Source organism: Dendropsophus ebraccatus, chromosome 4 (assembly GCF_027789765.1).
Source record: "Dendropsophus ebraccatus isolate aDenEbr1 chromosome 4, aDenEbr1.pat, whole genome shotgun sequence".
NCBI lineage: Eukaryota > Metazoa > Chordata > Amphibia > Anura > Hylidae > Dendropsophus > Dendropsophus ebraccatus.
In genome coordinates, this window is record NC_091457.1 from 147,106,627 (window position 1) to 147,121,693 (window position 15,067).

A 15,067-nucleotide genomic window follows, 5' to 3' on the forward strand; every position below is an offset into this window, starting at 1 on the left:
GGCACCATCCTATAAAGCAATATCACCATTACCTGTCATTCTCCGTCTGGAATGGCACTATACAACTATACAGCTGTTTCTCGGCTTGCATCGCCTCATTCAGTCGGCTCTTATTTGTAGCAAGTTCTTCAAGTAACTTAAATATCTATGAGAGAAGGTAAAGATAGACAGAAATGGGTATGACTCCATTGGCACACACAGAAGTAAATATAGAATATCCCGTGAGTAATAGAATTATATATAGAGTTACATACACAATCCCTTCCCCCACATACCTTCTGTGTATGTCTTAGATGGCCCTGGCTGGCCATATTCAGCGACGCTATATTCTCCTTTAAGGTGAAGATCTGCTGGGTTAAAAGCTCCACAGTTGGTATGTCTTCTGGATCAACCAGCTTGACTTGCAGATCCTGAGTTGAAAATAGAAGAAATTTAATGTATACTTGTTAAATTTACTTTACTTTAAAGTCCTTAAAGGGGTTATCCAGAATTAGAAAAACATAGTTCTTTTTTGCAAAAGGCAGCGCCACCCCTGTCTTCAGGTTGTGTGTGGTAATACAATTCATTTTTTTCCCCGCTAATACAATGTTTTAATAAAGTTATATTACTTTGTAGTATACCTTTATTAAAATAAATGTATAGTTTTTTATTTACATATTCACTTTTGTTGACTGGCAGCAGTAAGGGGCCATCTAAGGGTCCCATTCCCCCTGTGTACTGTATAATTATATTTGCAGTACAGGGTGGGGGGAACCACCCAATACGATCACTCTTTGCGGTGTTGGCGGCAGCAGATGGGGCCATGTCGCCCCTTATAGTTCCCAGTCAATGGAAGTATATATGTGAAAAAAAAAGTTATATTACTTTGTACCAGTAATTTACCTTAATCATTTCTTCTTTTATCTGAGCGCTTCTGGTGAGAGTATCCATGTCTGCCGCCTGTTCACGCAGCTGCTCATTCTGCTTCATAATAATGGACTGAAGAGCAGAAACTTCCAGCTGTACAGAAACAAGAAAACTCCTTATTTATCCAAATCTCGGCCAAAGGAATGGTCCAAGTCACTTTCCTCACTTTTCCTGATGCAGCAGCTTTAGCTTCAGAGCTGCGCTCCATACTGTAAAGCTGTTCATACACTTAGATGGCTGAAACAGCTGATCTAGATTATTACCAGCCAACCACTGGTGCCTCGACAGACACTGCCTGGAAGACGGCCAAATGTTCACATGTTCCCTATGAGGAGGGTAAGGCCTTATTCACACGTTCCGTGAAGTTGTCCGTTATCACAGATCCGTGATCATGGACAATTTTATAGCCCATTGTGTTCCATTGGGTTAGTCACACAGTCTGTTTTTTCATGGATCCACAATCCGTTCCATGAAACAATAGAAAATGCCATAACTCGGACATGATCAAGGCACGGATTCCCCCACGGAAGTCTATGAGATCCATGTTTTTCATGCATCCTGTGGATATGACATCCGTGTACATCCGTGTTTTTCACAGATATGATGTAATCATTGTAATTTTAAAAGGTTTATACAGATCCTTGAACAACACGGACACGAATGTGACAGGATACAAAACTGATTTTTTTTTCTCAGTTCACAGGTAGTAGCGGACTATAATACATCCGTTTTGGGCGGTAGCCCGGGGCCCTGAGCTCCTGGAAGGGCCCATGGCCACCCAAAAAGGCTTTTACTTTCAGTAGAGTATTGTCTCCTGGCTACAGTTCTGCCCTGATTTATCCCATACTATGAACACCACATAAGTGCTGCCATAGTTACAGTGGGCTGGGGGGGCCCAGACTTAGTGAACAGCTCGAGGCCTATGGTAAAGTTAATTCGCCCCTGATCACAGGTAGCAGACTTCATCCACGGCCTTGAAAATCACTGAATATGTGAATGCAGCCTAAGAGTAAGATGAAGCTAGACCGTTCTAGCACTGGCTTATCCCTTCAAGAACAATAGGGTTGGGCAGTGAAAATCCATCACGTTCACCCCCTATGTTCACCGATATCATCTGTTGGTGTCAAGAGGCCCTCATACACCTTATATTAGTGGCGGCTGGTAGGACTGACTCTAGTATAAGGTGTATGAACGCACTTACACATAGGTTTCTGGAATATCTGACAGAACAAGGATCAGATAACACGGACATCTGCTGCCACCAGAGCAGGAGGGGCGCCCCAGATCCTTTGTTCCAGGGATCACATGGGTCTTGGTATTCAGACCACCAGCAATCAAAACTATTACGGGACAAAGGAAAGATACGCAAGATACCGACATGTGGGGTTAAGAGGTAAAAGGATTACCTGATATTCTCTCATTTTCCTCAGGACGAGTCTCAGATCTTCTCTGGCTTTCGCTAGATCGCTTCTCAAAGTTTCACTATTTTCATTTCCGTCATCTTTATACCAAAACATATGAAAAAGAAATGTAATCCAAACAGGTAAAAGTTCCACTCATCTGCCTAATATTTTATATACAGTCATGGCCAAAAGTTTTGATAATGACACAAATCTTATATTTTCACATGATCTGCTGCCCTCTGTTTTTTATGTGTGTTTGTCAGATGTTTTTATCACATACAGAAATATAATTGCAATCATATTATGAGTAACAAAAGCTTATATTGACAGTTAGAATGAGGTAATGCAGCAAGTCAATATTTGCAGTGTTGACCCTTTCAGGACCTCTGCAATTCTCCCTGGCTGCTCTCAACCAACTTCTGGACCAAATCCTGACTGATAGCAATCCATTCTTGCACAATCAATGCTTGCATTTTGTCAGAATTTGTTGGTTTTAGATTGTCCACCCGTCTCTTGATGATTGACCACAAGTTCTCAATGGGATTAAGATCTGGGGAGTTTCCAGGCCATGGACCCCAAATCTCTATGTTTTGTTCCCTGGGCCATTTAGTTATCACCTTTGCTTTATGGCAAGGTGCTCCATCATGCTGGAAAAGGCATTGTTGATGGCCAAACTGCTCTTGGACGGTTGGGAGAAGTTGCTCTCGGAGGACATTCTGGTACCATTCTTTATTCATGGCTGTGTTTTTAGGCAAGACTGTGAGAGAGCAGATTCCCTTGGCTTAGAAGCAACCCCACACATGAATGGTTTCAGGATGCTTTTCAGTTAGCATGAGACAAGACTGGTGGTAGCGCTCACCTCGTCTTCTCCCAATAAGCTGTTTTACAGATGTTCCACACAATTGGAAAGGGGATTCATCAGAGAAAATGACTTTACCCCAGTCCTCAGCAGTCCACTCCCTCTACCTTTTGCAGAATATCAGTCTGTCCCTGATGTTTTTTCTGGAGAGAAGTGGCTTCTTTGCTGCCCTCCTTGATACCAGGCCTTGCTCTAAGAGTCTCCGCCTCACAGTGCGTGCAGATGCACTCACACCTGCCTGCTGCCATTCCTGAGCAAGCTCTGCACTGCTGGTAGCCTGATCCCGCAGCTGAAACACGGTCCTGGCGCTTGCTGATCTTTCTTGGGCACCCTGGAGCCTTTTTGGTAACAATGGAACCTTTCCTTGAAGTTCTTGATGATGCGATAGATTGTTGACTTAGGTGCAATCTTTCTAGCTGCGATACTCTTCTGGAGTATATGCAAATTGCCATTTTAAAAACTGAAGCAGTAGACTTTGTAAAAATTTATATTTGTATAATTCTCAAAACTTTTGGCCATGACTGTACATGTACATAAAAAGAATGATAATATTCTATTCTAAGGGGCCTACTGTATTCCACGGAGCGATAATCGCCCGATTCAGCCGATTATCGTTCTGTGGAATAGAGAAAACAATCAGCCGATGATCGTTTATTCAGGTGCAAACCTAAAATCATCAGTCACCGACCGCGCATCGCTACGTGGAATAGCGGTGCGCTGCGGGTGACTGTCGATTTAACAAACCATACACTACCTCACCAGGCTGCCATACAGGCCGCGACCAGTGATTGGCTAAGCGGCCTGTCAGCTCAGACAGGCCGCTCCAAAGCTGCTGCTGCTGCGTGCGTGACCCGGGGAGAAGAAGTGCAGGAGAAGTCCTGCAGCCTGGTGAGGTAATGTATGGTATTTAACAACAAGGGCTGCAAGGACATTGGTAACGATGTCCCTGCAGCCCTTGCTAAACGATTATTGGGCCATGGAATAGGCCCAGTAAGCGAGCGACGATCTAGCAGATTGGCGCTCGTTTACATTATTGATCCGGCCATGGAATAGGACCTTACGTCTATAGCGCCGTCTCCTGCAGAGAGAGGAGGAGGGAAGCGTTAAGCTGAGCTCCTGGCTCTATCCAATAACCTAGACCAATCAAAACTTTTGACATATTTGTATATCAAAAAAAAGTTTTTTTTTAAGTGACAGGGATACTTTAAGGTGATTTTAAGGGGAGAAAATCTACTCATCTCCGGCTCTGGCTGTCACTAATATACAGGAGGTTTGGGTTTTATGACCAAACCACTGCAAGAAGAGCGATAGCGATTCATTGTCAATCTAGACAATGAATCATTATTTTCTGTACATATAATATCAGGAAATCAGAAAACAATGATGAAGAAATTTACCCTTGGCATCCAGATCTTCAGACTTCATGCTGATGGGCTGCACGGAGTAGCTCTGGGTGAACGCCTGGGGGGATAGATACAAGTATTTAAATGTTAAATATTTGAGATTTTTATACTGGACGGTCGAGGTCAGAGGTCACGCCTGCCTGACGAGTTCTGGTTCTCTACAATTTAAGCTCCATGTGATAAAACTTACAGATTTTTTTGTTTCCAAGGGTGGTGGTGGTGGTGGGCATAGGTTTAGCATGTTATCATTTTGATAGATTTTTTTTTTTTAAGAGAAGCAGATTAACAAAAAACACCATTCATGCATTTTATGGTGCACTGTGGTGACGGTGAGGTTAAATGTATCAAACTATATCACTTTTAATATTTAACTAGCCTCATAAGGGGACTTTAAAGGGGATATCTGGAGATCAGAAAGGGGTCCTACCTGGTCTGCTCTCCGATGCTCTTCTTTCTCCTGATGACAGTCTCTGGTGATAACTTTTGCAGATGGGGGGTGGAGGGGGAGCATGTTGTGGGCGTTGCAGGCATTGCCCAATAGCATGGTCCAATAGGTGTCCAATGACACTGTGCAATCTGTTACATCGGGCAGCTATTGATCATTGTCCTCCGGAATACCCCTTTAACCTGTGTTCCTCTGAGCACTCATAATAAACTGCACCAGATGTAAAAGAACAGCGACCTAGCATAAAGCCCCTTAGCTACGATGGAAAATATATGCATGGGCGGTCACTAAGGGGTTAAGATTGTTTGATTCATAAAAGTTGTGTGAATTTCAATAAAAATACAGATGAACAAAGAGTTATAGTTGTAAATTGTAGTAAATGTAACTGCAGGGACCAGTGTCAGGTTGAGGAGGGGCCTGGATATGGAACGTAATATTATAGATTATAGATATTATATAGGTTATAGATCCTGGAGGGGGGGGGGGGGGGTCGCTGATCCGGGGATTTATTTTGTCACATTCATAATTGGGAAGAGGGGGGAAAAAACAAAAGCAAATACTGTACCTGAATTATTTTCTCTTTTTCTTGCACAAGTTTCTGGAGATGAATGAAGTTGGATAGGTTCTCATTGGACGGACTGACGCCTGGGTTTTGCTCTTTTAGTAAGCAGTTCTGACAGACTGACGTCTGATCCATCTTTTCTGAGGAGATCTACAATTATAAAGGAAAAATAACCAATAAACTATCCAACCTCTGTGTTGTACCCTGCCCTGACTGAGGCAACGCTTAGGAACATAACACATAGGAGGGGCCTCAGCATAGACGCACAGAAGATTATCGGCAGATAAAAACACCCCTGCTCCATCTAGTTCGCCCTTATATCATATCTATTCTTAGGATAGATGTATGTGTATACCAGGCTGGTTTACATTCACTTGTTTTTTACGTGCAATGACATTGACATCCCCGACCCAGTCGCCCTCTATCTAAGTATGGGTTTTCAGAGCCTAACAAACGGCTCTCTAGATGGTCCACCCCAAACACGGGGCGTCACAGTGATTCCCCAGTCTGGGGCGGGCCTGCACTGTCAGTGGGGAGAAGGTTTCTCCCCAAACACATAACGGCCCACTGAAGATGATCATATCCTCTGCCTCTGTGATGTTGAGCACTAATCACCTCCCCCCTTCCTGCATCCCCACACCGGCTCCAGTCTATCTTAAAGTGATGAACCTGATGTATGTATCTTTCCTGATAAGTTTTATGCCTTACACCCTCCACCATTTTTGTAGCCCGTCTCTATATAGAAATCTATGAGTCAATGCTGTAGTTCTGTGTGCCATTAATTTTAAAATAAAATTATAGTACATTCCATCATCCACACTTCATAGAGAAGACTATCTTAAAGTGGTACTTTGTGTCTGTCTAATATAAGTTTGAGAGATTCCAGATAGTACATTAGTACAGTTGCGAAGACAACTATATATCATGCAAAAGGTCTCATAGGACTTGTGCCCCAGAGTCCCCTGGCATCATATGGTTACCTAAGCAGCCGTACCTCTTGCTACCTGCGTCTCTCCGCTCCCCAGTGGTTTCGTTCCAGTGACACTCACCATGGCGAGGAGATCCATGACCTCTCTCATGTGCTCTTCAGCCTGTTGGTTCCGTGCAAAGACAGCGTCCTGCAGCATCTTCTCTTTCCGCTGAAGACACATTTTAAGCTCCTCGATCATATCGCTGGTACAGATATCAGACTTCCCGAGGAAACAAGTCCTGATCTCCTATAAGACGAGAAGGCGCAATAAAGAGATCGCTATAGCAAAAATGTTTGGCGCTTAAATGTAATGTACATATAAATATATATATATATGTACTACTGGCTTATGTACTGTATGAAGTATGCATCACACTTCAGAGCTGCATTTAGATTTCTGCTAATTGGTATTGGAATCACTTAAAGACCTAGCAAAAAACGATTATAGATTTGTAAATTACGTCTATTTAAAAACCTCTGTCCATGTCAGGAACTGTCCAGAGCAGTAGCCAATCTCCACAGAATACCTCTCCTGCTCTGGACAGTTCCTGACATGGACAGAGATGGCAGCACTGTGTTAGACAAGAAAGAATACACCACTTCCTGCAGGACATACAGCAGCTAATAAGTACTGGAAGACTTGAGATTTTTAAATAGACGTAAATTACAAATCTATATAACTTTCTAACACCAGTTGATTTGAATTTTTTTTTTTTTGCCAGAGTACAACTTTAACAAGATTGCAAGAATCCTATGGTACAGTATATAGAGTGTACGCTTTCATAAGTATCCATCATATTTCTATATCTTCTTATCACGCACATTTCTTCCCTTCTCACCTCGATTTCTTTGTTCCTTTCCTGAAGGTTCTTCTGCAGCTGGATTATGATGGATTCTCTCTCATTCAGGGAGCGTCTGTATTTCTCCTCTGTTTCCTGTTTTAACCACTGAAGGTTCTTGTAGGCAGCAGAGATCTGTTCCAGCTCCATGTCTTTGGCCTTCACCAGGTTGTCCAAGCTCTAAAATGCATGCATTCTGTCTAGCTTGTTAAGGGCACACAGACATGTCCATGCATATGCATGTCCCCAATACATGAACGCTGTATATACTGTATACTGGGAATCAATGGCAGCAAGAGGATGATGGTTATTGACAATCCTTCTATTCTCATACTGGGTCTAATAGTGACTGGTAAGGAACCAATCCCAGTATCCACACCGATCATGTGATCTGGGGGGTGTACAGTCGATGTGTACATGAGTAAAAGTCCATTTAACACTAGACATGGCACATAAGGAAAGTCATTACAATGTGCCATGTACAAACATTATACTACTGCAACATATATAGAAGAGTAAAATGGAGCTGGTTTCGGTTCAAAGGCCAAGCTGAAAGTTTATAATGATTTGTAATTGTAGGTGAACGTGATTTTCTTGTGGTTATTTAAATGGATAATGTCACTTCAAAACTTTTGACGTATCTCTATGACATGTCCAAAAGTTTTTTAAACAGTGGGGGTCTGGGTGCCTAGTCCCCCATGATCTCTCTAGAAAAGGTGGAATACTGTATGATACGGACAGTGGAGGATATGGGATTGGACATGAAGACCTCCTGTGTGTTACATACAATAGAACCTACGTTTATGGTCTCCTCATTCCCGGACAGAACATTACTCAGCCTCTCCAGGTCGTGCTCCCGCTCCCGGATTATAATCTTCAGGCGCTGCACCTCTTTTTCTTTCTCCTCCACCGCACAGAATTTTTCGTCCACGGCTTTCTGTTTTATTTGAACAGAGTTTGAAGAATTCTTAATCTGTATGTCTTCTTATCACATTATCTTGTATATTTATATATAGGCTATATATATATATATATATATATACACACACACACATATATATATATATATATATATATATATATATATATACACACACACACACACACACACAATACGAGTACATCATAGTAAGTGTAGAAAGAAACAGTCCATCCATCCTAGGTCGCACCTAAGGGGGGGGGGGGGGGATTCCTACCAGCCTCCTGCTCCCTGCTTAGTGTTTGGACTATTGTGACCTCAGAGGGGAGTCAGGCTTCTCTCTGCCTGACCCCTCGGCGGTTCACACTGGTGTCTTTTTGGCCTATATGGTCAGCCAGCATCTACACCAGGACCACTGCTAGTGGTGACTTGGTGTCCTCTTAAGCAAAGTCCAAATCCCTGGGTGGAGGTTATGGTTAAAGGGGTACTCCGTCGAAAATCTTTTTCTTTCAAATCAACTTGTTATATAGACATATAGATTGGTAATTTACTTGTGTTTAAAAATCTCCAGTCTTCCAGTACTTATCAGCTGCTGCATGTCCTGCAGGATGTGGTGTAATCTTTCCAGGCTGACACAGTGCTCTCTGCTGCCAACTCTGTTCATGTTCACTGTCCATTCCCATAGAAAACCTCTCCTGCCCTGGACAGTTCCCGACATGGACAGAGGTGTCAACAGAGAGCACTGTGTCAGACTGGAAAGAATACACCACTTCCTGCAGGACATACAGAAGCTGATAAGTATGGGAAGACTTGAGAGTTTTAAATAGTAGTAAATTACAAATCTATATAACTTTCTGACACCAGTTGATTTCAAAGGAAAAGATTTTCGACAGAGTCCCCCTTTAAGGATAACATTTTTGCAGGCCATTTGTTAGTTGCAATGTGATGTGACCCTATTCACTTCTACATGTGATGGAGGCCATGCTGTGTAGCCCATGTCTAAGGGGTAAAAAAAATCAGGAGACCACTATGACAATAGCCTCAAGAGGGACCCAAAGCCAAACCAGTTAGGTAGCACAGTGGGTCCTCATCTGCTGTCCATTACACACTGAGACCCCCACCTTACATAAGGCTATTCCATCCACAACCCTCCATCACTGGACCACTACAATTAGAAGTTTGGATGGCGCTCCTGCTAAATCTGCATCCACCTATCCCTCCATTCTATGTCTATGATGGCGACTACTACGTGTGGCTCCAGGGAGAATAACCCGGCAGCCTAGTTGACATGCAAACTGCTAAGTAACTTATATAATTATATACCATAATGAAGCACAATGGAACCTCTCACCCAGTATGATTATTACCTGTCCCAGTACTCACTATGTAAACCTATACGACCTATCATTTCCCCTAGCTGTGCGGTTCATGTACCTCCAGGGCAGCATCTCTCTCCTTGATTCTCTGCCGTAGCTTCTCTATCATATATTCATTACCTCCCGGGACTTTTTCTAGACTTTGTTGATAATGTAAGACATCCATGTACTCCTGCAAGAATAAAGAAAGGAGAATAAAAAAAAAATGGCTAAACTTGTATCCTGTGAATCCACAATTCGATAATACTCCCCTTTTCCTGGTGCCCTGATGGTTTCTGTTTACCTGACACAACGGATGGGTCATAAAGTGTCATCCTGTCATCCCTGGAGCCTGGTAACCAAAGACCATGGGGGGCCGGGAACATATTGGCACTGCAGGGGTAGGGAACCTTGGCTTGGCTGTTGTTAAAGCTATGGCTGTCCAGGCATGATGGGAGTTGTAGTTCAACAACCGGAGAGCCAAGGTTCCCTACCCCTATTCTACTGCTTACATTTATTTTGTTGCTGATTATTTATATATCTATAAATGTTTATGTTTAGGCTACTTTCACACGGCGTCTTTTTTTTTTTGCCATTTCGCAGACGTTTTTTTTAATGGCCGTCCTTTAGATAAAACAGCTGTGTTTTGTCCGTCCAAAATAAAAGGCAGCAACCCCCCCTTCCAAAAAAAGACGTTGTGTGAACATAGCCTAAGGCTAATTTAAAATAGTTTATTGGCGAACGTTATTTAGGTCCTTGTTTCCATAGAATTCAATAGAGATCATTCCAGGCTGAAAATAACGGCCGTGAACATTGCGGTATAGTGTACACCCTCAGCACCCACACACGTCCCTCACCTGCAGTATCTGATCTTTCTGGGACACTGTTTGCTTCAGTCTCTCGATGTTCTGCTCCTGAGCGACCAGCTTGGTGCACTTCTCATCTTCTACGTTTTTAAGGTGCTGACTCTTCTCCTGCAGTTCTCTCTGTAGTTTATGTAGCGCTCCGTGTAACTCCTGGCAGACAATGGGAATGATATCGTACAATTGTAATGTTAAATATTTACCTTCTACACTGTAAACAGAAGACAGAATCTTCACGTTATAATTAAAGGGGTTGTCCAGCGAAAATATTTTTCTTTCATATCAACTGGTGTCAGAAAGTTATATAGATTTGTAATTTACTTCTATTTAAAAATCTCAAGTCTTCCCATACTTATTAGCTGCTGTATGTCCTGCAGGAAATGTTGTTTTATTTTCAGTCTGACACAGTGCTCTCTGCTGACATCTCTGGACGAGACAGGAACTGTCCAGAGCAGGAGAGGTTTTCTATGGGAATTCATAAAAAACCAAGAGTTCTTGTCTCGGACAGAGGTGGAAGCAGAGAGCACTGTGTCAGACTGAAAATAAAACATTTCCTGCAGACATACAGCAGCTAATAAGTGTGGGAAGACTGGAGATTTTTTAATAAAAGTAAATTACAAATCTGTATAACTTTACGATATCAGTTGATTTAAAAGAAAAAGATTTTTGGTGGATAACCCCTTTAACAGTGGTGATAGTATCCACAGAAATCTGGTTTAGAATACATTATGGATAGATGTTATAGGCTAATCTCATACTAGAACATGGCCTACCATGACTAAAGCTGGCCATCTAATGTCCAGGCAAAGAAGGATTGGTTTGGATATCAAAATGCTTGATCCCTTTGTTGTCATGGGAGACAAGTTGCCAACAGGTGTTTGGCTGCATCTTACTCACCTTTCTCTTTGCAGAACACATGCACACTCCCCCAGGCTGAGTGTGCATCTATATGGGGTGTCGTGTTCCCCTGGCAGCTATCTAGGATGTATAGCCAACATTACTTTTCCAGCATATATCCCTAAATACAGTGTTAGATTCACATTTATGTGAAGACGGGCATAAGGTGTGCTACCTGGTTGTGTTTCCATGTAGTTTCTTTCTGTTGTTGTCCTTCTAATATATCAACTTCCAGTAACCTCTGAGATCTCTTGACATCGGTCAGCTGGCGTTCTTTTTGTCGGAGGGCCATTTGCTTTTTCTGAAGCTCCATCTGGGTGGAGAACAACGTGTTCTGGAGCTCCAAGACCTGCAGCTGTGACGGCATTACCTGAAAACTCTGCGGAAACACGGAACATATGATGTATCATCACAGGGTACAGTTCACACAGTGAATAGTGGCAGCTAACAGTATAAGGTGTATGGGGGCCTCCCGCTGACAGATGATGTTGGTGCAGACAAGGGTTGGATGAGATGGATTTTCACTGCCTGACCCCTTTGTTCTCAGAGCGTAAGGGCCCTATTCCACGGGCCGAGGAGGGCCCGATCAACGATGTTGAGCGAGGGCTGCAGGGACATCGTTACCGATGTCCTTGCAGCCCTTGCAGCAGCATACATTACCTGTCCCGGCCTGTGATTGGCTGAGCGGTCCCGGCCTGTGATTGGCTGAGCGCTCCGTCAGCTGACCGGCCATTCTGAAGATAGAGCGCACGGGACCCGGGGATGAAGACAGCGCGGAGAAGAAGCCTGGATAGGTAATGTATTACTGCTGCTGCTACTGCTTGTCAAATCGTCGGTCGCCCGCCGCGCACCGCTATTCAACCGTAGCGATGCGCGGTGGGGGAACGATGATTTTAGGTCTGGCCCTAAATGAACGATCAGACGATGACACGATCATCGGCTGATCGTTCTCTCTATTTCACCGAACGATAATCAGCCGAATCAGGCCAAATGGGCGATTATCGTTACTGTAGAATAGGGCCCTTAAGCTGATGTCAGGACTCTCTTACGTGCCAAGAGTTCATGTTTGTGGGAGGAATAGAAGGAATAGCTGTGATGACAAAGCTCCTTTATTAAGTCTGGACCTGTTCATAGACCTGAGGAAGAGAGCATTTGGGCTCTTGAAACACGTCTCTTCAGTGCCGCACAGTATGCTGGATACCAAGGGGGCTCCAGCTGCTGGGGACCCTCCACAAAAGGAATAGATTTACTGAGCTTTCTGGTAATGCTGCATCTGCTATATGCCCAGCACCTCGAGACGAATTAGGCTGGGTTCACACTGCGTTTTTAGCATACGTTTAACGGATCCGTTTTTTTTAACGGACAAAAAAAATAGTGTCAGCAACGTTTTTGTGTCCGTTTTGATCTGTTTTTTTTTTAATAATGGAAGTCAATGGAAAAACGGATCAAAACGGATGCACACAAATGCATCCGTTTTTGCAATCCGTTTTTCATCTGTTTTTTTTTCAAAAAACGGATTGCAAAAACGCAGTGTGAACCCAGCCTTACAATACAAAAAGTGAGGTCTCCTTTCTCACAGGGCAGCGCTATGGCGTTACTTACTTGCAGCTGGTCATTCTGACATTTCAGTAGCATATCCTGTAGTTTAGCAATAGTGGCATTGTGCTCATCTATTATCTGGTATAACTCCATAACCTATAAGACAATGGGAAAGCCCTGTAACACCCATGATGGCTACAAAAGGTGAACAATATTAATGTGACACAAGATTCAGCAATATTACTGACTAACACGTAAGAATAGATGCACAGCAATAATATTATGAAACATTGTCAGATGTAGGCACACAGGTCCCCATGGCTCCCCTAACTATCCCACTCCTTCACCTGACCAGTCTGTTTTACTAGCACTGGCATCTGCTATCTATATCATAAAAATCAAAGTCTGTCTGTCTGTCTGTCCTTCTGTCTGTCTGTCTGTCTGTCCTCTATAGACTTCTAAACGCCTGAACCGTTTGACCCCAAATTTGGCACACAGATACATTGGGTGCCCGGGAAGGTTATTGCAAAGGTCCCGTCCCCGCCAGATGTACAGGAGGGGAGGGGGAGGTGAAAGAGCGCCCCATAGAGATGAATGGGAAAATCTCCTCACTGCACACACAGGTGATATAATTAGCTGCAGCAGACACGGCAGTTGGAGCCTTAGCAACCAATAGGATTACTGCTTTCATTTTCATAGGGAGCAATGGTTGCTAGGGAAGCTGCCTCACAACATCCACAGTAATAACTGGTAGACCCCCTACTCCATCTATACAGTACATGTATATACAGGACCCCCTACTCCATCTATACAGTACATGTATATACAGGACCCCCTACTCCATCTATACAGTACATGTATATACAGGACCCCCTACTCCATCTATACATTACATGTATATACAGGGCCCCCTACTCCATCTATATAGTACATGTATATACAGGACCCCCTACTCCATCTATACAGTACATGTATATACAGGACCCCCTACTCCATCTATACATTACATGTATATACAGGGCCCCCTACTCCATCTATATAGTACATGTATATACAGGACCCCCTACTCCATCTATACAGTACATGTATATACAGGACCCCCTACTCCATCTATACAGTACATGTATATACAGGACCCCCTACTCCATATATACACTACATGTATACAGGACCCCCTACTCCATCTATACAGTACATGTATATACAGGACCCCCTACTCCATCTATACAGTACATGTATATACAGGACCCCCTACTCCATCTATACAGTACATGTATATACAGGACCCCTACTCCAACCATACAGTACATGTATATACAGGGCCCCCTACTCCATCTATACAGTACATGTATACAGGGCCCCCTACTCCATCCATACAGTACATGTATATACAGGACCCCCTACTCCATCTATACAGTACATGTATACACAGGACCCCCTACTCCATCTATACAGTACATGTATATACAGGGCCCCCTACTCCATCTATACAGTACATGTATATACAGGGCCCCCTACTCCATCTATACAGTACATGTATATACAGGTCCCCCTACTCCATCTATACAGTACATGTATATACAGGACCCCCTACTCCATCTATACAGTACATGTATATCCAGGACCCCCTACTCCATCTATACAGTACATGTATATACAGGACCCCCTACTCCATCTATACAGTACATGTATATACAGGACCCCCTACTCCATCTATACAGTACATGTATACAGGACCCCCTACTCCATCTATACAGTACATGTATATACAGGACCCCCTACTCCATCTATACAGTACATGTATATACAGGACCCCCTACTCCATCTATACAGTACATGTATATACAGGACCCCCTACTCCATCTATACAGTACATGTATATACAGGACCCCCTACTCCATCTATACAGTACATGTATATACAGGACCCCCTACTCCATCTTTACAATACATGTATATACAGGACCCCCTACTCCATGTATACAGTACATGTATATACAGGACCCCCTACTCCATCTATACATTACATGTATACAGGACCCCTACTCCAACTATACAGTACATGTATACAGGACCCCCTACTCCATCTATACAGTACATGTATATAC

The 15,067-nt window shown here is 43.2% G+C and overlaps 1 protein-coding gene across 3 annotated transcripts in view; it reads right to left on the minus strand.

Annotated features, from left to right (window-relative positions):
- PDE4DIP (phosphodiesterase 4D interacting protein) overlaps nucleotides 1-15,067 on the minus strand; it is a 73,580-nt gene that overhangs the window by 24,665 nt on the left and 33,848 nt on the right. For all 3 annotated transcript variants that reach the window (XM_069967387.1, XM_069967385.1, XM_069967386.1), the window contains 13 exons: nucleotides 13,024-13,116; nucleotides 11,597-11,800; nucleotides 10,519-10,677; nucleotides 9,741-9,854; nucleotides 8,187-8,324; nucleotides 7,388-7,567; nucleotides 6,628-6,795; nucleotides 5,582-5,728; nucleotides 4,566-4,629; nucleotides 2,313-2,407; nucleotides 883-999; nucleotides 276-410; nucleotides 33-145 (listed from right to left, as the gene is read on the minus strand). In XM_069967387.1, the coding sequence (XP_069823488.1) occupies nucleotides 33-145; nucleotides 276-410; nucleotides 883-999; nucleotides 2,313-2,407; nucleotides 4,566-4,629; nucleotides 5,582-5,728; nucleotides 6,628-6,795; nucleotides 7,388-7,567; nucleotides 8,187-8,324; nucleotides 9,741-9,854; nucleotides 10,519-10,677; nucleotides 11,597-11,800; nucleotides 13,024-13,116 (1,727 nt within the window). The remainder of the gene's footprint in view (nucleotides 1-32; nucleotides 146-275; nucleotides 411-882; nucleotides 1,000-2,312; nucleotides 2,408-4,565; nucleotides 4,630-5,581; nucleotides 5,729-6,627; nucleotides 6,796-7,387; nucleotides 7,568-8,186; nucleotides 8,325-9,740; nucleotides 9,855-10,518; nucleotides 10,678-11,596; nucleotides 11,801-13,023; nucleotides 13,117-15,067) is intronic.